General features: G+C 42.0%; 3 protein-coding genes across 8 annotated transcripts in view; 1 reads left to right on the plus strand and 2 right to left on the minus strand.

Annotated features, from left to right (window-relative positions):
• Nucleotides 1-5486, minus strand: part of pds5b (PDS5 cohesin associated factor B) — a 36623-nt gene extending 31137 nt beyond the window's left edge. For both annotated transcript variants that reach the window (XM_034140117.1, XM_034140116.1), the window contains exon 1: nt 5405-5486. The gene's annotated coding sequence lies outside the window, so the exon portion shown is untranslated. The remainder of the gene's footprint in view (nt 1-5404) is intronic.
• Nucleotides 5487-6847: 1361 nt separating this feature from the next.
• zar1l (zygote arrest 1-like) lies at nt 6848-8634 on the plus strand. Its single transcript, XM_034139885.1, has 4 exons — nt 6848-7434; nt 7846-7938; nt 8039-8113; nt 8236-8634. The coding sequence occupies exons 1-4, from the start codon at nt 6850-6852 to the stop codon at nt 8377-8379; spliced, it is 897 nt and encodes a 298-aa protein (XP_033995776.1). The 5' UTR covers nt 6848-6849; the 3' UTR covers nt 8380-8634.
• A 1223-nt stretch (nt 8635-9857) lies between these two features.
• Nucleotides 9858-26081, minus strand: part of fryb (furry homolog b (Drosophila)) — a 58838-nt gene continuing 42614 nt past the window's right edge. For 3 of the 5 annotated variants that reach the window (XM_034139759.1, XM_034139757.1, XM_034139755.1), the window contains exons 40-66: nt 25760-25851; nt 25530-25623; nt 25113-25332; nt 24778-24929; nt 24475-24662; nt 24277-24371; nt 23715-23913; nt 23388-23609; nt 22923-23121; nt 22741-22838; nt 22434-22604; nt 21963-22103; nt 21670-21855; nt 21359-21523; nt 20786-20860; nt 20372-20542; nt 20153-20161; nt 18290-18484; nt 18035-18169; nt 17735-17949; nt 16790-16994; nt 16505-16654; nt 16301-16399; nt 15281-15364; nt 14601-14711; nt 13775-14010; nt 9858-12610 (exon numbers count right to left, since the gene is read on the minus strand). In XM_034139759.1, coding sequence (XP_033995650.1) covers nt 12352-12610; nt 13775-14010; nt 14601-14711; nt 15281-15364; nt 16301-16399; nt 16505-16654; nt 16790-16994; nt 17735-17949; nt 18035-18169; nt 18290-18484; nt 20153-20161; nt 20372-20542; nt 20786-20860; nt 21359-21523; nt 21670-21855; nt 21963-22103; nt 22434-22604; nt 22741-22838; nt 22923-23121; nt 23388-23609; nt 23715-23913; nt 24277-24371; nt 24475-24662; nt 24778-24929; nt 25113-25332; nt 25530-25623; nt 25760-25851 — 4166 coding nt within the window. In that variant the 3' untranslated portion in view covers nt 9858-12351. The remainder of the gene's footprint in view (nt 12611-13774; nt 14011-14600; nt 14712-15280; nt 15365-16300; nt 16400-16504; nt 16655-16789; nt 16995-17734; nt 17950-18034; nt 18170-18289; nt 18485-20152; nt 20162-20371; nt 20543-20785; nt 20861-21358; nt 21524-21669; nt 21856-21962; nt 22104-22433; nt 22605-22740; nt 22839-22922; nt 23122-23387; nt 23610-23714; nt 23914-24276; nt 24372-24474; nt 24663-24777; nt 24930-25112; nt 25333-25529; nt 25624-25759; nt 25852-26081) is intronic. The other 2 variants (XM_034139758.1, XM_034139760.1) reach the window with 2 other exon arrangements.

The raw sequence follows: 26081 nt of genomic DNA on the forward strand, positions 1-26081 counted from the left end.
AATACTTCTGCATACAGTATGTGACACTGTGAGTGTTGCACGGCCAGATACGGCTCAAGAAGCTGACTCAAATAAGGAAATATATGATACATTATGATGTGATATGATATGAATGATAATGGGACACATCGACGTCTGCACTCACAGTGCCGCGGACTGTACTTAATGTTACTCTGATCCGGTTACTTATGTCGTGGCAGATATTTAAGTAAGCTTTCTTAACGCTAATATTATAATAGTCAGATTGCTCTGAAGATGGGAGGGGATATTCTATTAATTTTCACGTTCACACAGTCAGTTGATTTTGGCCGGCCGTCTTTCTGTATTTCCTCTATCCTGTAATATGAATTGATCGCTTTAAACTCCGCACACGGAGCTCTGATTGGTCAGCAGGCAGTGCTTTCATTGAGTTGATCTCTTAGCCTGCCACCTAACCTGCTCCGGAGCAGGTTTGCCGCTCAGCATAAGTTACCATGGAAATCTAGCCTGCTAAAAAGAGAACCAGCGTCGTAGGACCGGAAAGCCCGAGATTTCCCTGAAGTTAGCCGGCTAAGCGAAAATCCAGTTTCGTAGTACAGGCCTCAGGAGTATTGACAATAGCATATACAAACAAAAATACTGCATGTGGGTGCACACTTACATTCTCTGTCTTACTGTTACATAAATCCCATGAATGTATGAGATTAAGTTAGCTTCATTATATCTCAATCAGTGATTAAGTGAATAATAAAGTTTCTATCGGGTCACTATCAGCCTGTCACTCATTATTTTCAGGGAGGGGGCGGGGTTTGGAGGAACGGAGAGGAGACGGTGATCGCGGAAGCTTTTTTCCTCCTGCCTTCACAAACTTTACACACGTATATATCGTCTGAAAGTTGCTAGAGGACATTCATACTCTGCAATCCAAGACTTAATTAAATCCACCAAAAACCTGACATGATTGTAACGCGATTATTTTTGAAAAACATAAATCCTTGTGTCTCTGAGCCGCAGCGACACGGAGTGATTCAGAGCGGGTCCTTCTGCTGTTGGTTCTGGACTAGTGTTCTTGTGTTGGTGGATAAAGCAGACTGCTCCGTGTTGCTGTGCCGCTGTCACGTCTGTTCCCTGATCTCTGCGTCACCGACCGATTTGATATTAAAGTGACAGAAAAAAAAACGTTATTGTAAAGCCGCGGCCGGAAAATCAGGAAGCAACGTTACTACGCTATAATCGATTATCTTCCGTCACTGCATCGATACCGAATCGTCCACGTCCGCATCGCAATGCATCGTAGAAACTATTATTTTCAACACCTCTAGTTTTTACTAACCGGTATCAGTATGTTGTTACTTCGGCATCATTTTGAAACGTGTATTACAATTAAATCACGGTCAAATATGTTCATTTTGTTGTAGTTGTAGCCCCCTTGCCAGCGATTCTCTCTCTCTAGTTTAGCATACTCAGCCTGGTTGTTGGTCCGCTAAGAACCTCGATTTTATGGGGCCAGAAAAACTGTGAAATAGTACCCGGCCCGCTAGCCGGTACTACGCCTAGTGTAAACGCAACCAAAAACGGGCCGTGCACGGCACGCTTAAACCGCGCTGTAGTGGAAATGCGCCATTAGTGAGCCGAGCCAAATGATCCGGCTCACTAAAAAGAGCCGGAATTCCCATCACTAATACGTAGAGATAGTATCTATAACTTAAGGGACGGCTCAATTCAAAATCCAAGTCACGTGACACGACGTGACGTCACCCACCATGGTTTGTCAAAAAATAGAAAAAGGGTAAATGTATGCTACTTTTATACAAAGTTATTCAATTTACAGTGGAAGAGAACTACCAGGGTCACTGACAACACTGGTTAGTGGACTTTCGAATGGTGGAGAGTCTTCACATTTAAAAAAAAAAGGTAAACAATTTGTTTGCTTTTTCAACACGATGGGTCTCAGGGGATAAATGGGCTTTAACAATTGGAAGTCAGGGGTTTGATCCCCAGTCTCTGCAGTCAACATGTCTTAATATATTTTAGCAAGATCTTTAAATCCAAATTGCTTTTGAATGCATGTCAATGTTCTCGACAGTAGACCTGATATATTTGGGTGTTGGTCTGATGAAACAAGCAAGTTGTCTCTGGGAAACTGATGAGAAATTTTACATTTTGTTGACGGAATCATTTTTGTGTCATATATTTCCTTTTGACAAGTTATAACTTTTCATTTGATAGAAAGGCCACCACAAACTTCACATCTTCGACGGTGAATTCAGATATATGATTTATCAATGCATCATAGCTAATGGAAATGAGTATGCTTTACATAAAAATGTCTTGCTAGTCATAAACATAAACCAAACCACATTGTAAAAGTGTCAAACAATGAGCAACTGTTTTCTCACATGCTGCGGGTATTTCCCACAGGAAATCGGTTAGCTGAGGTGTTAAACATCAAACTTTCCAAAACTGAGCGTGCATGGTTAGCTTGTTTTCATGAGGTTGATAAAGGTGTATCTTAAAGAAACGGTTTAAGCACGGACTGTTTGGAGTAGGGATGCCAGAAACTGACCATGATCAAATTCGAAAATCGGACAGCCCTGGCGAATATTAATCGATTATTCGTGTTGTCTGACATATCCTAAATGTCAAATGAACTAAATGAAAAGACAAATATTAAAAACAGATTTTGGTCTGTTGTTTAGAACTAAATTGAAAAGAGAGCACATTGAAACTATAGCCATACTACCTGCTTTCACTTGTAAATAGTACCAGAGTTTTCCAAATTGTGTTTTTTGGAAATGAAAGTATGTTTTCTTTTGTACTCTAATATATAATCAACAACTACCTCTCCCAGGAGACTAAGAAAACAAGCTTTTACCGCAATAAAATCACTGCACACATACTGTTGCTAAAAAGTATTGATTGAATATACAGATAACTTTTCTTCTGTAACTAGCCTCTTGTCTGTGACTGAGAGGAATTGATCATTCTGGAACAGTCTGGGTCAGTAGGTCTGCCGTCAGACAAACACGCTTGCTGGTTTTGATTTAGATGCCAGACCACAATGCAGAGTTTTGAGTAACAACCAAACAATTTTCTGCAGCTGAAAGTGAGCTTTTATGAACACACACACAGAAATGCAAGCAGGGCCAAGCACGCACACACACACGCACACGCACACACACTCTGGACACACACGCAGGACTCTGGCTGGCAGCCAAATTGTTTGATTCTGACCTTCTTTTCCACCCACAGCTGCTGCCAAATTTGAGTTCATCTCTTGGTCTACCACACTGACACACACACAGAGCTCTGGCAGCCAATCAGGGTAAAGTATTTCCTGACCTGGGGGGTCTGTCTGGGTACCGTCCACAGGGGAATATTTCACTTTGAAAAAGCAGCAGTAAATAATCACAGGCAACACTAAACCTCTTAAACATGGGCTACTGTCAGCTCAGTACTGGTTTATCATAGTAAAACACATTTCCCCCCCCCCCACACTGAGGGCTTTCTATCCATCTGCTGCTTCTGCTCTTCCCACTTCAGCCCTTTATTACAGCTGCCAGGAGAAATATGAGGACACGGAGCAGCTCTCCTAACCTAATCTGAACCTTGACACAGACTCTTTGTTTTAACCCTGTGGATGATCACAGGAATGAGAGTGACTGTTGGCAAACAGAGAAAGGACTGGACACCAGCTGGTTGTAAGCCTGAACTCAACGACCCACACATGGGCACTCCAACCGACACAGAGAGTGAGGGAAACTGGCTTAACAGGGATGCACTGTCAAAGAGCTTAGTTTTCACCCCGAATGAAACTAAATAGACGTTTTCTGAATTGAGCATTTCTCCACCAGTGAGGGCCGGCCAGAAACAACAACTGAGCAGAGAGGAAGGGTTTGAAATAAGTCCAAAAGCTATGAGAATAAGATGAGGTTAGTGGAAACATTCAAAGATGCCATATGACATCCGTCATCTACAAACACCCTGCTGAATCACTTGGCACAGTTTATTAGCCACTGCAGACATGTCCCTCCTTTGTATTTGTTCAACACAAACAAACAGCACACATAAACAAACTACAGACTATCATTGTGGCTTTATGTAGGGCAAAACTACATAATAAAAATACATGTGACCAACATATTTGGTAGTTTTCCTCATAGCTGGGAATGAGTTATAATGGGGGGAAAACTATTGCCAATAAATAAAATAATCACTCAAAGCAGAACTACTAAACGGTGGCTCATGGTAACACTGGTCAATGTGTTTGAGTGCATAGCTATTTAAAAGATAATAAGCAACAATATAATATAATATACACTAGTGTAAATCAAAACATTACATTTTAAATTGCCCTAATGGGAAAGGTGTCTTGAACAGCACTTTTAAAGTGTTTTTGGTAACAAAACTGAATGAAACCAAGGCCACACAAACAGGTATTTCAGATTCTTCTTACACCAGTGACCGTTTACCAATCCGCAGTGTTGGTGATGACAACACTGATTCAACAATCACAGGCTGATAGCTGTCAAAACAAAAAGCACTGCAGCAGCCTGGACGTGACTTTCTCAGTTCATAAGAACACCATGCAGAGTCCAATTTCATAAATAACTATTCTTGTCTTATCTTTCCAACAGCCGCTAAGCTAAACCTTTTTTTGTTTGATAAGATTAACATTAAGTGTGCATATAAGCAAGTGTTATCCATATGTAAGATATGGGGTTTAGTTTTAATTATGAGCCGATTTACCACAAAATAAACACTGCAATAAAAAACACTGCGCCTTTTACAAGTGGCACAGCGTAAAATAATTAAACACTGCAACAGCTACAGGATTACGAGTTACGTTAGTTATAGTAAATAGAGAGGACACATATGTTATGATTAGATGTGCTTATTGTTATGGTTCTACTATGGTGTAGCCAGCCTGCCTTGTTGCAGTAATGTTGACCGAAGCTAATCTAGTTAGCTGCTGTTAGCTTGCTAGCAACAACACTGGCTAGCATTAGCGAGCTAACGTTAGCAGCAGCAATCTCAGTGACAGAGGGCGGACAGATAGTACCGTTGCGCCGAACAAAACATCCCGGCTAACTCTCGTTATATCGCTATAAATATCCCAACTTCATTAGAACAACCACGCCGAATAATAGTGTGTTAATGCTGCTAGGGCACTGAACCTAGCAAAGGGGCTAGTTTTCGACGAGCTAACCATTTAGCGCCGCAGGATCATGTCAACCAGCGCTGAGTATCCGACACGGCTGCCGAGAACAGAGGCGAGCAAGGCGGGCTGCGATCCGCCTCTTAGCGCTGGAAACCAGGCTACTCTGCGGACACATCATCGGTTATACCTCGTTGTTTGCAGCAGCACAGGAAAATATTCCTCAGTTTAAATCAAAAAGATTCGCTCGTTTGTGCATTTTCTTACCTGTTACGCTGAATTGTGATCAATCGTGTCCTCCTATGCAGCTCTCTTCCCCCTCCTAGCTCCAAAATGGCGCCAATAAGTGTAGATTCAGTGCCCATGGGTGCAAACCATCAGTGAGTGTGTAGCGCCACCTATAGGGCGAGTCTATAGTATCTTTTCACTGAATGATTCATTTGAACGATTATTCACTTTTCATCATTGGTGGAAGACGTATTCAGATGCTTTTTCTTGAGTAAAATAACTAGTACATTATTGTCAAAATACTTCATTACAAGTTAAAGTTCTGCATTCAAAATCTTACTGAAGTAAAAGTACAAAAGTATGATCAGCTAAATTGAGCTATAGGTTAAAAAGTACAAGTAATCATTGTGCAGAAAAATGGCCTTTATGTGAGTAGGCTATGTAATTATATTTAATTTGTAAGGTAGCCTATATTGTTTCATCAAGTGAATTTACTTTGTAGACAAATAAAGTTCAGCTTTACTATTATTTAAATATGTAAATAATTTGACATTTTGTTACCAAAAGAGTGAGTCCACTAGTTTAATTTTCATTGCAGTCTTTTCTCAGTTGCTGCTGTAGCCTTTAATTCTTCCTATTCCTTGCCCTACCAACCTACTTATTCATATGCAACAACATCTGTTCTTCCTGAAGGTACATTAACTGTGTTTATTGTCACTTTAGGGAGCCATGCTTATTTTCCCAGTTCTTATACAAATCCACATGATTTTAAGCCACTGAGCCTAAAATATCTTGTTATACTGATTAACTGAATATCATACTAAAAGATAAAATATGTCATAGATCAGCTGCCTGCTTTTTATTTTTATGTTGGATCTCTCCCAACATGACCTATAGGGGGAGCTCTAATATTATGTTTTAGATTTCCACCTTTAAAACCTGAAGCACTATTCTTTAAAATAAAAATAAAAATATTTTCAATAGCTGACAGCTGTGCTTGACATAATAATTGTTACATTAGTTTAAGGTAAAGCCTACAGATTACGCACAACGTTTTCTGAATGAGGTTTTAACTCAATAACAATGGATTTAATTTAATTTCAGTATGAACCACAATTAATTGCATTGAAAACACATGTGATCATGTGATTAAAATAATCTGAATTAAATCCGATTACGTGAAATTACAACTGCATATTTATCATTGATATGCAGTTGTAATTGATATGATATCAATCTTATTGATACCAATCTTATTGAATTTTAACAACAACATATTGCATTTAATAATTATTTAAGATATGTTGTCTCTGTGATTGTCAGTTGATTCAGTTATCACATAACAGTTTTAAATCGCTATAGAATGCTATATCTGAATAGCAGCTCAATTAGAGGACACACAGACCTGCTCTCAATCAACCAATTAGTGCTGCAAATTGGCAACGGCTTAAATCCCAGTAGAGAGAGTTAGGTTTCAAGGCTCCATGATGGAGGGGTTCCTGCCTGCGTTTCACCCGTACTCTGTGTGCACTGCCCCGGCTCCGGACATCGGCTGGGGGAAGAGAGATGGCCGCTTCATGGTCCCTCAGGGCCTCAATTACCTGGAGCTGTGCAAAGCCATCCTGGCCCAGGTTCACCCCAGTTTACCATTCCCACTGAGGAAAGCCATCACCAAAGAGTGCGGCGTGCAGGTGAATGCCAAAGTGGATAAAACCGTGCAGTGCTCGCTGGGTCCTAAAACGCTGTTCTGTTCAGAGGGAGTCCCCCTCTCCTCAAAGTCCCCCAAGACCCCGGGGCTGGTTAAAGCAGAGGGGAAGGCCCCGTACTGCACTACACCGGTGAGCCACATGCGCTTCCTGCGGCCTGTGTCAATCTACTCTCCCGTGTTTGACCACAGGATCTCCAGGAAGAAACTCAGCTATGCGGATGAAAGTGAAGGAGAAGCCGAAGAATCCGTGGATCACGTTGAGTCAGGGCATGAATGTGAGAAGGGTGACAGTGGCGAAGAGGACACCGGGAAGGACTTAAAGACAACGTTCCACAGGTCTACAAAGGGGTCCAGCTTTCAGGTGAGTGAGTTTCTGTCTGAGGAAACACGGAAGAGACCGACTCTCCCTAACCTCTTTTCCTATGTGTAGGCCTTATTCCACACTAATGCATATAAATTATATGGTATTTTGTTTTAATTGGCCTACATTCATTTAGATACATTTTAAGCATACATACAAATAACATAAAAGATCTCAAGGACATGCAGAACTTCAAGATCAGGTTATGACTTACCATAAGGTCCTTATCATTCTTAAGAAATTCATAGTATATTTCATTAAAAGGCACAGGCAGTGTTAATTATATTTTAGAGCCTTGTATCTGTTTAGGTATTTCATTTAGTTTGCCATTTAGATAGACCTGCCTTCATCATAACATCATTGTGTGAAGGGCCTCTGCATAACTGATCTCTGAATCTGTTTTTATTCAAGTTCCTGGAGCAGAGGTATGGCTTTTTCCACTGCAAAAAATGCAACATCCGGTGGGAGAGTGCGTATGTTTGGTGCATCTCTGGAACCAGTAAGGTGAGTGTTTTGTTAACTATAATCCATGGTTTAAAAATATGTTGGGCTTTTCATGTGTATTTTCTATTTTATTTATTTATTGCACGTTTGCTCTTCTCAGGTGTACTACAAGCAGCTCTGCCGGAAGTGTCAGGTTGGGTTTAACCCCTACAGGGTGGAGCCCATCCTCTGCAAGGTGCATTTACTTCTCTTGCTCTAGGTTTTAAAACCGAAGCATCCTTGAACATGGGTCAAAAACCTTCTATTGACTGCTGACTGTTAGAATTCACTTTAACCGTCTCTTCCTCTCTGTTTTAGGACTGTTCTCAGACTACCTGCAACTGTGAGAAGAAGCAGCGGCACATTAACATGAAGAGGCCTCACCGCCAGGACCTGTGTTGTCGCTGCAAGGGCTCGAGGTTATCCTGCGATGCCACCTACAGCTTCAAATACATAGTCTGAGCTGCCCTGCATGTTCGCTCGGGTTTGGAAGCTCCCATTCCTCAGCAGACATCCAGTACATGCCACAAATGGAAGTTGACTCTCGTAACAGACTTTAAGATCTTCATATATTCTCCTACCAGCGAGTAGATGGAAATCTTTTGGTGGTTTATTTGAAGCAATCTCAAAAACGCCATCTTTGTTTCCCCTAATTATCCTGGAACTTAAACATAAACTATTTTAGTAAGGAAAAATGAAATAAATGTATTGCATATCAAAAAATGTGTAATGTCGTTTTGCATTCATTGAAATCTTTCTAACTTATAGTTAGTCTTATGCTCTTACAGCTCACTTTGGTCTGACACTCGCTGCTTGAATGCATGCACTAGATCTTTAAAGGGGACCTATCATGCAAAATGCACTTTTGTACGTCTTTTATACATGAATATGTGTTCCAGGGAACTCACCAAGTGTCAGAAAACACAACCCTCTATTTTCCTCCATACCCAAATCTCTAAAAAAGGGGCTGCAACGGATCTGATAAAAACTGATCCAGATTTGAACACTTTACTGACGTCAGGAAAGTGGCGCAATGGCTATTGGGCCAACTCTCCACCTATCAGGGGAATGTGGGGACGGGCCACGGCCGGCCATTGCCGCCCGAAAGCGCTGGAGACGCTGTAGTACATATGCCAGGCCTGTAAGTGGCGCAGTAGTCTGCCACAAAAGCAGCGAAGAAGACTTCCCGCGCATGGTTACCATGGTTACCCTTCTGTTTATTCTCCGCTGTGGCTTTTTTTTCTCCCTCCCCGAGGCAAGCGTTTGCTCCGGCTGCTTTAATTCAATGCAATCCCTCCCCGTCGAGGCAAGCACTGTAATTATCTCCGGTTAGTCCACCAGCAGATGACAAACACCCACCTCTCTGCCTCTTCCAAGGAACGAGGGGACCGTGCAGCAGAGTTTCAGTTAGGTTTTCTTTCGCCGGTCAAGATGTCCGTTAAAGTTGAAATCTTCCCGACAAAATTAGAAAAGTGCCGGTCAAAGGTCTTTGTTATTTATTGAGCTTTAAAACAAATGAATAACGACTCTATATAATAATAGGCTCTAAGAACACGGAGGACGGAGATTTATTTTTCTCCCCCTCTTCTGACTTGATCAGAGCACGCTCCCCTCTCCTGCAGGGGGCCGTGGTCAGCTGCAGCTCACAGAATCAGCCCCCTGCAAAAACAGTGCTGGAGAACAGCAAATGGAGCGAAATGAGGCATGGCTTAAAATCATGATCTGTTTGGTATTTTGTAAACAGAAACGTATAAATATACCTTGTATAGGTATGGCCCTACAATATATCATTTAAATATAGCATGATAGGTCCACTTTAAATAGACTTGAGCACAGATAAAATGTTCAGTACTCTAGTGTCAATGACAGTCCATTTCAAATGTACATTATGTAAAAATAGATATGCAACTCTAAAGACTTGAAGTGAAATGCACAAGAAATAATTTGATATGTCTTTTACTTTGACACAGACTTGTACAGAGCATCAACTCAAAACAACTTCACAAAGGCTGTAAAACTATTTACAAGGTGAACAAAAACTAGTCTTCATCTAAAAAGCTCTAAAAATGTGCAACTTGTTTGGCATGCACACACACGCTCTCCCACACACAGGAAAGAAAATAAAACATACCCGCATGAGCTTAGAGCTCCCTTTTGTACCTCATACAAACGTATCTTTCAGATAAAATATGATTTTTTGTAAATAAATATTCCAAACACTTCCAGTACACTGAAGATGCATGCATGGCAGTTTGATTTAAGAGGACAGACATCAATATAAAACCTAAGTCAAATGAGTGATTTATAGCTGATCAGATATAAATAGGAAAAAATATTTGTACAGCAAAAAGAGGGTAAACAAGGGCTGACGACAAGAAGTGTTGGACTTCAGTAGCACTGGACAGGTTTTGTTTTGAACGTCAATGATTGCTGAATGTCAGCATTTCCTATGTGTAAGGTAACTACAAACCACAAACATATGCTACAATGGATGTGTGCCCATAAGTATTAATCGTATACAGACAGACGAAATATTTGAGTGTGTTCATATAAGGTCAACGTATTACAGTGAGAAATATACAGTGTACACTCACAAATGATGCTACAACTCGCCACAGAGTGCACAGCTAACGGCATGATTAGTCTACCAATGTTTACAACAGTAGTCAGTAGACAGGCTGGTTCACCGATACAGAATATAAACAGAGCAAGGGCAGCATGAGGAATTACACTTGAATACTCTGAATCCGCTCTTTTTGATCATTCTTTCAGTCAGTCTGGAGGTCAGACTTTTAGGGAGCAAAAGGGACACTAGTACAGTAGAAAGCATTCAACTAGGTCATGCATTGCACAATTACCTCCAAAGAAGGTCTCAAAACAGTAGACACAGCAGGAGAGAGAATATAATCCAATTTTTGTCTTTTCCTTTTCAGTGACAGTGACAGCCTTTTCTCTCATAGTAACAAAAAAAACCTCCTTTCTGTAATGTCTTTTTTAAAAACTAATACCAAAACTCCATTTAGTGCAATAGCGAAAACTCTACCAGTGCCGATACGTAGTGTCACGGGTAGTTTCCTCACTGTCTCTGTTGATACTACCAGCATCACTACGTCCTTCCTGTAGGAGGCAGCAACACACAGTCAAGTTCAATCAGTTCTCCGGTTCCTCTGGGAAACAGGTTAAGAAATCCGAGCTCGGATCTTTCACAGGTCCTCAGGTGCAGAATAGGTTCTGAATTATGACCATCAAGCAGGACTTCAACTAGGAGCACATCAATTTGTAGGCATAAACAACATGTAAACGTAAAGCGAAGTTGGCGCTCTTATAGAATCACATCAGGTCGTCTTTATCAGCAGGCAGCAGTCTGTAGTATCCAGTGGATTCAGCCAAACATCCCTCTATATCTGGGACATGATTCAATGTTTTAAAGTGTAAAATCTGCACGTATTTATTTGATGTCATCTTCTTTTCAGATACAAAGATCTGAGGGCTTGCTTAGGAAAAGTCTGTTTCAGGTATTTGGATTCATAGAAGTCTAGGTCCTCTGGTATCGTCAGTTTCCGTTTCAGGTCTGGACGTCTGACGGTTCAGCATTAAGGAGCCCCCCTACTTTCAATAGGGGCAGGGCGGCATGCCCCACCTTCCCAAGGTAGCGAGATAAGGGAGTAGCAGCTGTACCCAGGGAGCAGCAGCAACCCCACGCTGCACCCTCGCCTGGGCTGGGGGAACGGGGAGGGGGAGGGAGGAGGGATGAACATGGAGCAGGGCCACGAGTTAACACTGTGTCATGGACCTGGGGTGAAGTTAGGGATGAGTGCTTGTGCAGAGAGCGCGGGAAATGGGGGAGATGTGAACCCTGTGGAGGAACGGTGTGTGTGTTTGTGTCAGAGTGTGTGAGCAGGGTGGGTTCTGAGGCCACAGTCAGGAGTGTGTGGGATTTCCGTGATGATGTCAGGTGTTTGCTGCTGTGTGTGTGCAACATTGGTGAACTGTGTGATGAGTGTCCTCTGAAAGGATGATAAAGGTAAGTGCTCTCATCGAGGTAACTCCTCCTCGGCTCTTTTGTGTGCGGCAGTGTAAGATTTGGTGCGTTTGAGCAGATACGAGATGAGAACAGGTCCGGGGGTTTGGGGAAATCAAGTAAAGAGTCATCAGAGGATGTGGATGAGGAGAGCAGAGAAAGGTTTGGGACATGGTCTAAATGTGGCTCTGGTTTCTGCGTGGCCGGTAGGGAGGTAAGGGTCTGGCGCTCTGCAGCTGGGGCAGCAGATACACAGGGGGGGGCAGAGGCCAGGTGTGGGGGTGCTGAGCCTCCTCTGAGGGAGCGGGCTGAGAAGAGAAGGGGTGTGGCGATGGTTTTGGAAGTGTCAATGGTTGCAGTGACGGGGGAGGTAAGGGTGGGTACGGAGGGGGAGGGGGGCTCCTCAGCTCCTGTCAGAGGCTCGTCCCGGAGGCGCTGGAGTCGGGGAGGTAGGTTGTGACCACCCGGTAACCCTGGGCGCGGCGGATCATCTCGCGGATCTCCCCGTTGAGCTCCAGCAGCTTGGAGCAGATCAGGCTGAGGTCCTGCCGGGAGCCCACCAGCGCGATGGTGCCCGTCTGGCCCAGAGTCTGGTGGCGGAAGTACACGTTCAGCAGGGTCTGCACCTCGGTCTCTGAGCTGCCTCCAAACACGCCGTGGGGCCACTGCCTCCTGGAAACACAATAAAGAAAGAAGGTGAGATAGATCAGTATGATGGGGGATATAAACAGAGCCCCATGTGTGCATATTAAAGGTCCCCTATTATACTGTTTTTCATCAATATATTATAGGTCTCAGATATATACAAAACATGTCTCTGAAGTGTTTGGCTCCAAATACCAAACAGATCACCCATTGCAGCATCCCATAAACCCCTCTGTTTCAGCCCTGTTTCAAAAGTGCTGATTCTCTGTCTGTTACTTTAGATGAAAATAAGGAGCCCCTCCCCACGCCCCTCTGAGAGATATCTGGTTAAAAAGAACACAATGGTGCTCAAGGAGGAGATTCAGGTGATAAGGGGGGCGGGGGTTACCTTGGTTGGTGATTGGCTAATGGTTACACAAGACAAACAATCGTTATGACATAAAGTGGCCAAAATCTGATCAGCTCATTTTCAGACAGGTTTTTATATAAATGGATCAGGACAAAAAGTGAGCAAATCTTTTTTCCTGAAACTTTCAGAATCTCTTTACACAGAGGGGACACATGTTGATGTATAAGAGACATGAAAAAGTGGATTTTGCATAATAGGTGACCTTTAATGTATGTTGTATGTGAATGTAGGTCCCCCTTGGATCATAGAACAGCAAACTCCCTTGACATTTTTTAAAGTCAATTAAAGACCTATCTTTTTAATTTCAAAGATTCAGGATTCAATTCAAGATTCAAAGGTTTTAATGTCATATGAACATAAGCTACAGTGTAGAAATGGCAATGCAAATCTTATGACCCGAGCTCCTCCAATGATGAAACATGTATAATAAAATACAAAAATACAAATAAAAAAGAGTGCAAGAAGTCTATACACGTAAATAGAATATGATATATACAAGGACAGAATGGGAAATTAAATATTGTACATTAAGACGAAATTAAATACGGTTTATTACGGTGATAACTATTTAGATAAATAAGTCAATTGCAAGATGACAAACAGATGAATGTTTAATTTGGCTGTATTGTAATCTGTAAAAGGAGTACTGGTTTAAATTTTAGCCTACATTAAATAATTGTGATACCGTTGCAAAAACACACCCCTTCTCTTTTTAATTTGTATTTCAAGAAAATAAGTTTTACTAGATGTTGATAACATCTTTTGACAGAAGTGTAACTCACCTGCACTCCTGGATGTAGCGCACAGCTTTGGTAAACTCGTGGTTCTTAAGGCACTCCAGTATGGCCTGTACAGCTGCCTCGGAGCTGGGGAAGATGGGCACAACCATGGCGGCCACCTGGGAGGCGTGTGCGTGAGTGTGGGCCAAGTGTTTGTGTTCCAGGTCGCTTGCTACAGCCGCCTCTGCTGCCTGCAGGCTGGTCCTCAGATCAGTGAGCTCCCGAGACATGTTCAGAAGCTACCGAGTGGGAGGGAAACAGATGGTGGTTTAGTGTGCAAGCTTTCAAGTCATCGCATAAGTCATGTTTGTATGATTTGATTCAATGGGGAAGGACTTTTCTAAACAGCTGGTGGGTTTTAAGATGTTCTTTGTAAGGGATTTCTTTCTTTTTTTACAGTTAGTCAACCAACTCTTTGGCTGTTCTTCTTTTTTTCCTTGTTAATTTAAATCAGAATCAGAAACAGATTTATTACCAGGCAGGTTGACACGTACGAGGAATTTGACTTGATGTCATTGTGCATACATAAAAGTAAAACAAAAATTAAAAAAACACAGATAGAGAACTATTTTTAAGAAAACTATAATAAAATTAAAAATTATTAAAAATAATAGAAAATATAGCAGTATTTACATAGAAATAGAATGGAATAAAATTGAATAAAATATGGAATAAAATTCGGCAGTAATACAAAAAAGATAACAAATATAACTATTCTGTCTCATGCCCACTACATGTTGCTACCGACTGGGTCCATGTCTCCAATATTGAGACCCTGAACAGTGGAAGGATTTTAAATTATATCTTTATGAGCTATGATTTGGCTTACCTCGGGCACAGAGCTGACAGCATGAACTTGACCAATGAGCGAGCAGTAGGACTGGAACAGGAGGAGAAGCTGAAAATGCAGCTTGTAGAGTCTCTGACAGAGCTCCAGTTGCTAGAACACATTGAAGATGAAACCGTGTCAGATTCATCAACAGCAAAGAATACACAGACAAAACTACACACTGCATATACAGTACACACACATGCAACAGAAAACAAACACAATAACCTGACTGGCTTATTGTCTTGTGAAAAAATAAATTAAGCTGTTTATTTAAGAGGCAGTGAAGTGAAGAAAGAGAACTTACTGCAAGAGATTCCATTTGCTACACAGCGAGAGAGCATGTTAGGGCGGCAGAGTGAGGTGAGAGGAAGACAAAGCGTCAATCAAACACATGCGCAGCACAGTATAAACCGTGGCTATTCACAGTCAAGCTACCAAGAATTAGTCACCAGTGTATACAAACCCATCAGTTTTAAGTTTCATTTAGAAAAAGTCAGTAGGAGAAACTTGATAACACACAGCAAACATGCAGAGAGAGCAGACATTTCAGAGACAAAATCACAGAGGAGGCACAGAAATACAAAGCACAGCTGCAAAGGTTACCCATATGTTTAGAGTGTTTGCCTCTACATATCTGCATGTTGCAATGAATAACTTGGTAAACTAGTTGCCTGTACCTTCTCTTCTGAGTCTCCAGGCTGGCAGGCAACTATACTGTCACCGGGGCACCTGGGAAATGTGTCCTTACAGTTTCTCAGCCACTGGAGGAAGAGAGGGGGAAAGGGTTTGAGAAGAGGAGGGATGGTTAAAATGTCACACATTAACATGAGAAAAACAAACAGATTGATCAGTAATGTGTAGAGCAGCGGTTCCCAACCTGTGGGCTGCGGCCCCCTAGTGGTCCGCGAAGGCATTGCAAGTGGGCCGCCAAATTATTTTATTTTAATTTATTTTTTGACCAGGCTAAAGACACAAACATGGACATAACAATAACATATAGGAGATGCCATTCCCATCAGACAAAAACAAAACAAAAACAGAAGAAATAAAGATACAGTCAGTAGGATCGCTATGACATTTCAAACAAAAATAGGTTGACAACCAAATACCACCAAAAACACAACATGGCAAGCATATTTATTGTTCCTTTAATCCCACTCTTCGTTAGAGCTAATTATTTCCCATGTCATGGCGTGGTGAGCCTTTGATTTTTTATGGCAATCATTTTTTCCAAAAGAAATTGTATTTTTAATCTACTCTTCAAACACCTTAAATTAAGATTAGTCCTTGATTGACTTTTAAAAATATGTATTTTAGCCAGAAGAATAGTTGTATTTATTAACTGTGTGCAGTCTTCATCTAAAAGCCCAAATAAAATATTAAAGGGTGTAAATGTAAATTCAATATTTGCCACCAAATAATTAGCAAAACATTATAATTTATGTGGAAACATTTTCATTATGAAGATTTTATTTTATTTGAACCTCTTTTCCTTTCTCTTTCTTGATCCTCCTTAGCAACGGTCATTACAGTCCTTGACAGCGGTCTGTTCTACTGGATTTACAACGTGTCACATGTTCTGAATTGACCAATCAGAACTTTATTTAGCCTCCGTATTGTTTATGGTTGAATGTGGGCCGCGAACAGTTTTTTGAGTTGAAAAAGGTTGGGAACTGCTGGTGTAGAGGTTAGCTTACCGATAGTGCAGAGTCCTCTTTGGTGTTGTAGGTGTCCAGGTACTCCTGCAGCTCCAGCGCACTGAACTTCATCTTCTCGAGGAGACCATAGGACATGATCTGGACAGACCAACAAGAAGAAAGGAGCAGTTGAACACAAATCCCTATAGACTACCATGGTCTGACCCAAAAGTTGAGTCAGTTATTTCTGCCAGCAATTCTCACCGTGTCGGCATCAATGTAGATCGTGGGACAATCTGAGCATGTTGTCAGCATCTGTGAGGACCTTTGGAACTTTGATCCGATGCCCCTTAAGCCCTCTCCAAGGTAAGTGGCAACATCAGTTGTCAGGAGGCAGAATTTACCTTGGATGTTCTGGGAAAAGAAGTAAGTTTGAGGAAATATTGTACTTTTTATACACTCACGAAGGTAAAAAAAAAAGTTAGGATTTGAGCAGCATAGTAAGTGAAAAGTATGATGAATTACAGGTCATTTAAAAATAATCTTTACCTTAAAGAGAGATGAGAAGACTTGAAAAGTGTGAACGGCACAGGAGCCATCCGAGTCAGTCACAAGCTGGTTGATATGACAACGCCATGCATCCTCAGCATCGTCACACACTGTGGGTTGGAAGGCTGCCAAGATGGCGGAGAAAAATGGAGAAGGGGGAGGAGGAAAACCAAGGTCTTCCAAGTCATCTACATCATCACGTAAGCTGTTGCAATGGAAATGGGAAAGAAATGGGGGTACAAAGAAAAAAAGGGTTTGATACCTTCCCCCCATAAAGGTTTTATATCAATAGCAGGTGTCCAACTACCTCATGGCAGTTATCTAATGTGATTGCCTCTGTTCCAGCAGCAATGTTTAAAGCTAGCCTAAATGGGTAACAGGGGGCAGGAATACTATAAATCATCTAGTAGGTATAATTCAAGAGGTAATACTTTATAGTTGAGGAGATTTTAGAAATCAGGACAATAAAAGGCAAACACAAGCTGTGGCAACAAAGAAAAACAATGGTATACTAAGTGATATACATATATGTACATGTAGGGGTTGAGACATGCTGTTAAGTTACATGCAACTTAATACTAGCCATGTATCTAGCAGTGTTTCTACTTAGTGATTTAGTTATTCACACAGCGTTTAAACTCTTTTCATTAAGCTTTATCATTATTTTCAATGGGGGTTTGCATATATGAGAATGTAAATAAAACTTGTTTATCTGAGGAATATCTTTACAGCACACTAACTGTGAATGACAGCTTAAAATGACCTGATCTGTCCCAATGCTGTTTGCACAAACATTCTGGCTGTGACAGACTGCATTAAGCGCTAAGTTTGCAGCTTAACTGAGGTGTGGTCCCATTGTCAGTCAACCTGCCGGCTGATAAAAGTTCCAGTGAAACAATAATCCATATTGTTCCCTGGTCTTTTGTCCCTGTCTGTCACATTCACCTGGGCAGACAGTTGGGGTCTAGAAAGTCCAGCGGCGGTTGGCAGTAGTCTGCGTTGAGGCTGTGGTCCCGATTGGCCATATGATCCAGAGGTTGCACCGGCAACTCCAGGGTGAAGCTCTCGCCGCAGTCCGAGCCTTGAGGCAGATCGTTGGTGCTCAGCGACAGCTCGTCATCCGGGGCCTGAGTGTCCTCATCCTCCCCACACATCCTCCCCTGAGGAGACAGAGGTGTTACATTTTCTGAGGGTAACAGATGCATCTGTACTAATACATAAGCACGTATTTGTATTAATACTCACATGTAGATGTAGATTGTCAAGGAGCCCTCCCTGGCCCGGTGTGGTGGCATTGAAGGATTGTGGGTCGGCAGATGTGTCGTAGGAAGTGGATAGAGAATCAGTGTGATTGGTTTCCTCCGACGGAGAAGGGTTAGTCTGGAACAGGAAGACAAAGCAGGGACATCTATAATTTTTTTATTGACTTATGCACAATAACATTTTTCAAGCTTCAGTGGATGTTATTGTTGCGTTGATGTAACAGCTTTAACTACGCACGAGTTGAGAGTGAGAGAGGCTCTGGCTCGTTGAGGACTCATCTTCCTCCGAGGACTCGTCTGTATCATGGGGGTCTTCATGACCCAGACTGGGGGTGCTGCCTGAGTGCTGGCTCTCTTCCAACATGTCGCCCAGCTCTGTGCTGTCCAGGGAGCGCCGACGCACGCCCCAGTTAAAGTTATCAACGGTCTCGCCCTGGATAGAACACACACAATGGAAGACAAAGGCAGAGGCGAAGGCAGCAGTGAATTTCTCTGCTGTGAGAACAACATTTTCATGTTAGCCTTCAAGATAATGAATAGTCTTAAGGAGCCATATTATGCAGATTTTCAAGTTTCATATTTGTATTTTGTGCCTCTATTGTTACATGCTTACATGCTTTATTGTTCAAAAAGGTCTTTATTCTTCTCATACTGCCTGTGCTGCAGCACCTCTTTTCACCCTCTGTCTGAAACCAGAGCCCAGTCTGCTCTGATTGGTTAGCTCAGGGGTCGGCAACTCTCTTCCTTCTCGAAAATAAGAAGGAAATAAAATTAATTTGTAGGACTATTTATATTTTGTTGCACGGTTGAAAATGTTTCGTATCTTGTATTTTGAGGTGATACTGTGACACATAAAAAAAAGAAAAAAAAACGGTTTTAATTAGGTCAACTAAAATATGCGTCATATCCTGCTACGGTGCCGCGCCAGCGCCTTTTCTTACAGGTGAATAACCTGACCCCCGGCTCGATGGACAAATCAAAGAAAATAAAAGTATCGGAGGAACACAGAGGGTTTAATTCTGCGTGGACAGAGTTATCTGCTTTCACAGCAAACGATGCTGGCTTACCGGTATGTTTGATATGTTGAGAGAAGTTATCAAAGGTGCTGCAGCCTTTACGTATTGGAGGAAAAACACGGAAGAGGAAGACAGCTGACGATCTTCAGTCATAATTCAATCAGTTAACTCTTTTTAGGGCGCAGCTATATGTTTTATTTATTTCAAAGTGGGTCAATTTTAATTGTATTTTGTTTCCTTGAAATGTGCAGAGGACTCCCCAAGTGCTGTGTTGATTTATTTTAAAGTAAGCCTGTGTATTTCTTTTTATTATCCTTATAAGAGTTCATTGTTTCTTATTAGAGGTTAACAGTTTTATATAATGTAATAAATAATAAATGGGTTTTTGTCTATGATATAACAATAAATACAACTTTATAAGCTATCAAGCTATCAAATATGTTTTGCGGCTCCAGACAAAATAATGTGTTGGAAAAGGGGGCAAAATGGCTCTTTTGGTCAAAAAGGTTGCAGACCCCTGGGTTAGCTAGTCGGCTCTGTTGTCATTGGTCAATTGTTTAGAAATGTCCCACCCCTTAGCCTATCATGTATAATATGTTGGAGTGCTAGCCAATAGCAGCACAAGTGTTACACAGTGATGTCACTATGTAGAAATAAAACAATTACTACAATCGATGCTTTTAAGGCAGGGGGGGGGGGGGAGTGCGTGGAAGAGAAACTCCCTCTGGAGGTAACTTTGGGATTTCAGCCTTTGTAGACCATTTACATGCACACAAACCTGTATTACACACTACAGGAAAGGGAAAACCCTAAAAAGCATAATATGGTCCCTTAAGAGCGCAAGATGCAAAATGTTATTCATGGCATGAAAATATGCTGGAAAAGCTGTTTCTATTCCCCATGTAGACACATACAGTATCATTTATCTCAGTATATATATATATATAGTCAGAAATGTAGTCCTGCAACCAAGCTGTGAGAGCAAAATAAAGCACAATCATCCTTTGTCTTTGTCAGTGGGAAACACCAGCAACACCACAGCGCTGATAGAAGCTAATGTAAGTGCTCAGTGTGAGAGACCTTACCTGGAGCTCCTGGGCAGCGAGGGGAAGAGAGAGAGACACAGTGTTAGACAGAGAGAGAGACAAAATAGAAGGGACAGAGAAACACATTTCAATTTTTTTTTTTGTAGAAAGACTGAAGGATACAATTAAATATGTATTAAAGGTTAAAAAAAGGAAAGAGACACATACAAATAATTTGTTCAATTAAAGTGGCCATGTGCAGTACATTATGAATCTCACCTCTCCGTCCTCCAGCTCCACGTCCAGGAAGTCAAAGTCTCTGAAAACTCTGAACTGCTGCTCGCTGGCGGTGTCGTCCAGTGTGTCCTCTCTGGTTCCTCCCTCCTCAGAAGACACACCACTCTCACGCACCTCCATCATGTCCAAGTCGCCACACGATGAGAAGATCACCTGGAAGTGGGAAAAAAAGGTTTTTACAATGATCACAGAAAGCAGGTGAATTCTTCATGATTTACAGTGACATTATTCTCGTTAAAAATAGAGTAATAAAGTAGAATGTATGATTTTAAGTGCACAGAGGCACAATTTGCCTTAATGAAAAGAGATTTTCGCACTTATGATTCTTTTAGGCTGTATACAACTACACACTACAGGTATAGTATCAGTGTAAACATAAGATGGGAGGAGGCTTACAGATGGGTTCTTGGTGAGTCCAACTTCTTGTCCACAAAGAGACAAAACGTTCACCAGCTTTTCTCTTGTTCTTTTCTGTATGTAGGAGAAATAGAAGTATTAGTATTAATCAGAGAGGGACAGACAAAAACTATTTTATATATTATACTCGAGATTTCTCCTTTTGTCTATCTCGGATTATTAATTATTAACGGCTTCAGATGTTTAAACAAACAATAATCAGTTTAGCCCAGAGCGTCGGCGAATAAAGCATTTACATATACACAAAGTCTAGCACAGTTTTGCACGACTTATTAAAAGAAGGCAAGCACCTGCAGGAATTATGACTTTGATGTCAAAACAAAGAGAGGTGGTTGTAAGCCAGTATGTTTTGGGATATAGCAAGTAGTATCAATATATTTGAGGTTGTGATTATATCACAATTTGATAGTGTGTTACTGGAGTAACAATACCAAACAGAATTGCAATGACACGCAAAAACGTACAGTTAGAGTTACGAACAAAATTATATAAACTGTTGTTATCTACAAAAAATGTAATATGTTGATACATAATGGTAGGGTCTAACTCTACCTGAGAGGATTGTGGTCTCTTCCAGCTGACGGGAACCAGGATAGTGTTGGAGTTGGATCCGGAGGAGGTGGAGGAAGTGCTGCGGGTGACAGCCATGGCTCTGGCCTTCCCCTCTCTCCCCCCTGAACCCTGGAGCTCATCAAAACGACGCCCGATCACTGGAGTCTGTGAATAGAACAAGGAAGCAGGCCCTCAAGAAATAGTTCGCAAATATTTATGACATAGTCCTCTTTTTTTCTCTGAAACCTTGAGTATGTAAGTAGTTGTACGTGGTGGGACGTAATGTCCATTTTATTTTGACGCTTCCTCACCTCTGAGATGTCAAAGGTGAAGTCCAGGGTTTTTCCAGGCAGAGCCTTGGCTGAGCCGTCCCACACCCTGCTGACCTCCAGGTTGGACAGGTCTCCCTGCGAGTGGCGGTACGACGGATGAACTAGGCTGGCAGAGCGGGACACCACCAGCTTCAAGATGTTTAAGGCATCCTTCCAGTGTACCGTCTGAGGAATCAAGAACACAGTATAAAAGAGACTGCAGTGCATATTTTCTATCGCACAACAACAGAAGGGGAATACCATTAACTAACAAAGTACTGTATGAGAGTTACCTGGACAAACTTCTCGATGGTCTTGGTGACATCAGCGTTGAACTGTTTGACATGTACGGCGGTCAGGTCCATGTGGCTGAGCAGGCAGTAGATGATCTGCAGGAGAGACTGCTGCATGCTGGGAAGGCCCTTATCCAGCAGCTGAGAAATTAAGAGAGACTTTCAGTGAGTATGTATTCAACCGCAACATTTATTTTATTTGATTTTGCTTATGGCCAATCTCAGAGGTTCTAGGGCCCATAATAATACATGTTATATAATAAAATAACAATAGACTACTGGTTATTGAATTATACATTTCAAACATGCAGATTTTTGAAAAGTGAGAGCTTCAGCAAAAACCCTTTCACTAAATCTATACATTATCCTAACATGCAATGAGTTGAGCCTAATACTTGTAGCCACAGTGAGAGAAGGTTTATAACGTAAATCAAGGAATAAAGTATATACTGCATATTTTTCAGCACTTACCTCAGCCATGTAGGTGACCATGTTGAGTGTGATGTCACAGAAAGCCTCATGGAGGTAGCGGCAGACCACACTGACCCAGGAGAAAGGGTCCCGCGTGTAGGAGCGTGTTTTATACAGAGTCATCACATGGGCCAAATGGGACAGCTTCGTGTTCTTTTCCACTAAACACACCTGAGGGCAAGAGAGGGAAGGAGAAGATGTTTCAATTAGTTTATGAGCTAATCTTTTCTGTGCCTGTTTGTTAGTCTGATCTGAAGAGGAAAATAAAGGAAACTAGACTGAGCTCAAGTGAAGAACTGAACCGTACCTGTGCGATCCTCTCAGCGCTCTCCTTACAAAATTGAGTAGGATGGCCAAAGTGCAGCACCAGGTGAGGCAGCAGACACAGCACATTCAGAGGGAACCCTGCACACAGAGAAGAGGTTTAAAATGATATACTTGTTTGATTTGATGCAATAAGCCATGATGATCATAATCTCCAGTGCCTACCTATAGACTGTGAGCTGTCGACAACAGGCACCCGGGAGACTGGCGTGAGCTGGCAGAAGAGCTGTAGGGTGAGGTCAGAAGTGGCCTGGGAGGTGAACCCCTTCAATAAAAGCTGCTGAATCCCAGAGAAGCCGCTCCACCTCAGCTGAGCCTGCAGCTTCTCCAGGCGTTCGCGGTTCTCTGCTCTGTCTAAGGGCACCTGGAAAAACAAAGAGTTTTTTTTTAAGTTAAAATAAAACTGGAAGTTCTTGAAATGGATTTTGACAACCTAAGGGATAAGTTGCTTGTTTCTCTGAACAGGGCGGATAGCACTAACAAGAGTGCTCTCAGGATGGCTCAGTTGGTATTAAAGAGCAGCACAGTCTTCGGAAACATATAGCACTCTTCTGCTTATTATCATCCAAACTTTAACTTCTACAATCACTAACTTCCCCTCTAAGATCAGTAGAATTTCCTCTCATGTACCTTTGACAGCAACTTGTGAACGAGTCGGAGTGACATCTGATATTCAAACTCAAAGTCAGACTCCATGAGGGCCACCGCCACCCAGAAGACCGTGGCAAGTATTGTTGACGGATGGGAAACGTGGGCGGGATCTGATAGCACGCTGGGATCAATGCGATTGGTTGATGAGGTGCAGGACCCGGGGGTTCTTCCTGTCCGGGAGAGGCCATGACTGTTGCAGGCCTAAAGATGAAATGAGATATAACACAGAGTAAGTAAGAAGCACTGTGTAAACATGTCTGCTCCAGGATTAAGGGGTCACACTAAACAAGATTTGTTCTTTCTTGCCTGTATTCGATCCAGAGTAGCACTGCGAGGAGGATCGCTCAGCGGGTGGCTGCATTCACCAAACTTTTTGGGGACAGAGTAGGAGCGCTGGTGGCGTTGAGAGGACAGACCGACAAACCCCGGGCCGGGGAAGTTCAGCTGACCTGTGCTCTTTCTGTTCATCAGTTTCTCACTAGTCAGGAAGTCTGGTGAGGACGTCCTGTGAATCACACAGTCAGTAAAAACGAATAAATGATGAGTAAAATATATTGTTTATTGGCTTTTCATACAAAACTACAAGAGAAAATGCAAAGTAAATATAAAACAAGACGGAAATTAAAATACACTTGATAATAATAGTAAAGAAAAGGATGATAATAGAAATGATATGGTAAAAACGGTAAAATAGAATGCATAAGATGAATATATAAATCACCCAATAATAAACACGTGTAGAAAATATCTCAAAATATCCTGCTATGCCTAAATGTGGTTAAATATGTTGAATTTGGTCTCCTAAAATGAAGGGAAATTAAGAATTAGCCACATAAAGGCAACATAAATCAAATGTAAAGATGCCTACCTGGTTAGAGCTGCCATAAGGTCGCTGTTTTTAAGACACTCTGCTAGATTCACCACTACGGACTCCAGTGTCAACAGCACCTCCATCACATAGCCCTGAAACACAGAAACACGCATTATAATTACAGAGGAAAAAGTGCAGTTGTTGTTCCTTTTTTTGACACCGTCTTTCTAGCCCAAAAGTCTCTCGTTGCCTCACCTGCACTTCGTCTCCGTGTTCCCCCACCACCTCTACCAGGCGTGAGACCAGGTCGGAGACAGCGTGGTTGTTGATTGGCTGTTTGAGGGCTCTGAAGACCTGGAAGGAGCGGCCAGCGTAGTGACGAGAGGAGCTGCACAGAGCCGTCTGTAGAGCCACATCGCTCAGCTGCTGCTCCAGGTGGAAGTCTGTATCAACAAATGGGTACAAAGACACATGAAGATGCATAAAAACAGACAAATCAGAAGGTAAGCCTTTTTTTTATATATGTTATTCAGTGAGAGACACTTGGTGCTTTCTCACCTGACTTGGACTCCTTGAAGACGGAGACGACGTGGCGCAGGAAGTTGGAGAGCTGCTCCGTGCTCTTGGAGTTGGGGTTCTTTGGTGTGATGTCCTCGTGCACCCACAGCGGCCCGAACGCTCTGAGCAACAACAACACAGTACTCCAGGCACTGTATACCCACCACCAATAGCACCACATACATAATCACTAGTCTGTGTATGGTGCACACTGTGTGCCCCAAAGTGAGATGTTCCCACACAGCCATGCATTTCCTAAAAAAAAAACCTGCTGCTCCAACATTGAAATGCAGACCTTCTCAAACTGCGCAAACCGTTGAAGGGGGTGTGCGTACCTGGTGGAGAGGAACTCGATGAGTTTGTTGGTCTTCTCCTCGGTCTCGTTGGGCATATCCTCAAGGTCCTCCAGGTCGTCAGGGGTTACGAGGGGCAAATTCCCAACACTGCCTGCAATGCTGCCGCCACCCAGACTGGCAACGGAGGAGTTGGAGGTGGAGCTCAGGCCAGAGTCGGCCATTGGAGACGAATGCCACTCGCGCAGGAAGTCAGGTGCATCTAAAGGAACGTGATGATCGAGTATACAGAATAAAGGGTACCATTATTATATTGCACTGCAGTTTTATCAGATTGTTATGTATTGTCGTGTTTTACATTCTTTATCGGTTCTCTCATGTGAAAAGAGATTGCGACACACTTGTCAATGCCATAGTATTGATCAATATGTGTATGCGTGCTTAGTTTTTTCTACTTACGTGACTGCTGGTACTCTGAGTGGTAGCTGGACTTAATGGTGAGGGTCTTGTTGTCACTGATCTCTCTCGTCAGCATCAGAACTGAGGCTATTACCTGTTAACACAAAAAAGTTTTATTGATTACTGAAATAATTTTATAACTCAATAACTATCCACAGCAATAAGACAAAACACATACATTTAGGCTAACTTTTCATAATAATTGACAAGTATTAGGTTCCAACTCTGACCTGGAAGTTGTTGTTGCAGGAGAGAGCGATGAGGAGGTGGAGAAGGAGACGTTTGCTGTGTTCATAGACCTCTGGTCGATAGTGGTCCAGACCTAGCCAATCAAATACAGATCCAGTAAGACAACAGCAGATTTACAAAATTCATTATGCTTTAGTATTAAAGATGAGAACAGATACATACAAAGGAGAAAAATAGTTTATATCCATATCTGAACACATACACAATTTAATCTTCTTTTAAAAAATCTTATGAAATAATTATTGTTAAGATAAAACATATAAGAGAGAATAAAATGATGCTACATACTGATGCAATGCCAAA

Source organism: Trematomus bernacchii, unplaced genomic scaffold (genome assembly GCF_902827165.1).
Source record: "Trematomus bernacchii unplaced genomic scaffold, fTreBer1.1, whole genome shotgun sequence".
Taxonomy (NCBI): domain Eukaryota; kingdom Metazoa; phylum Chordata; class Actinopteri; order Perciformes; family Nototheniidae; genus Trematomus; species Trematomus bernacchii.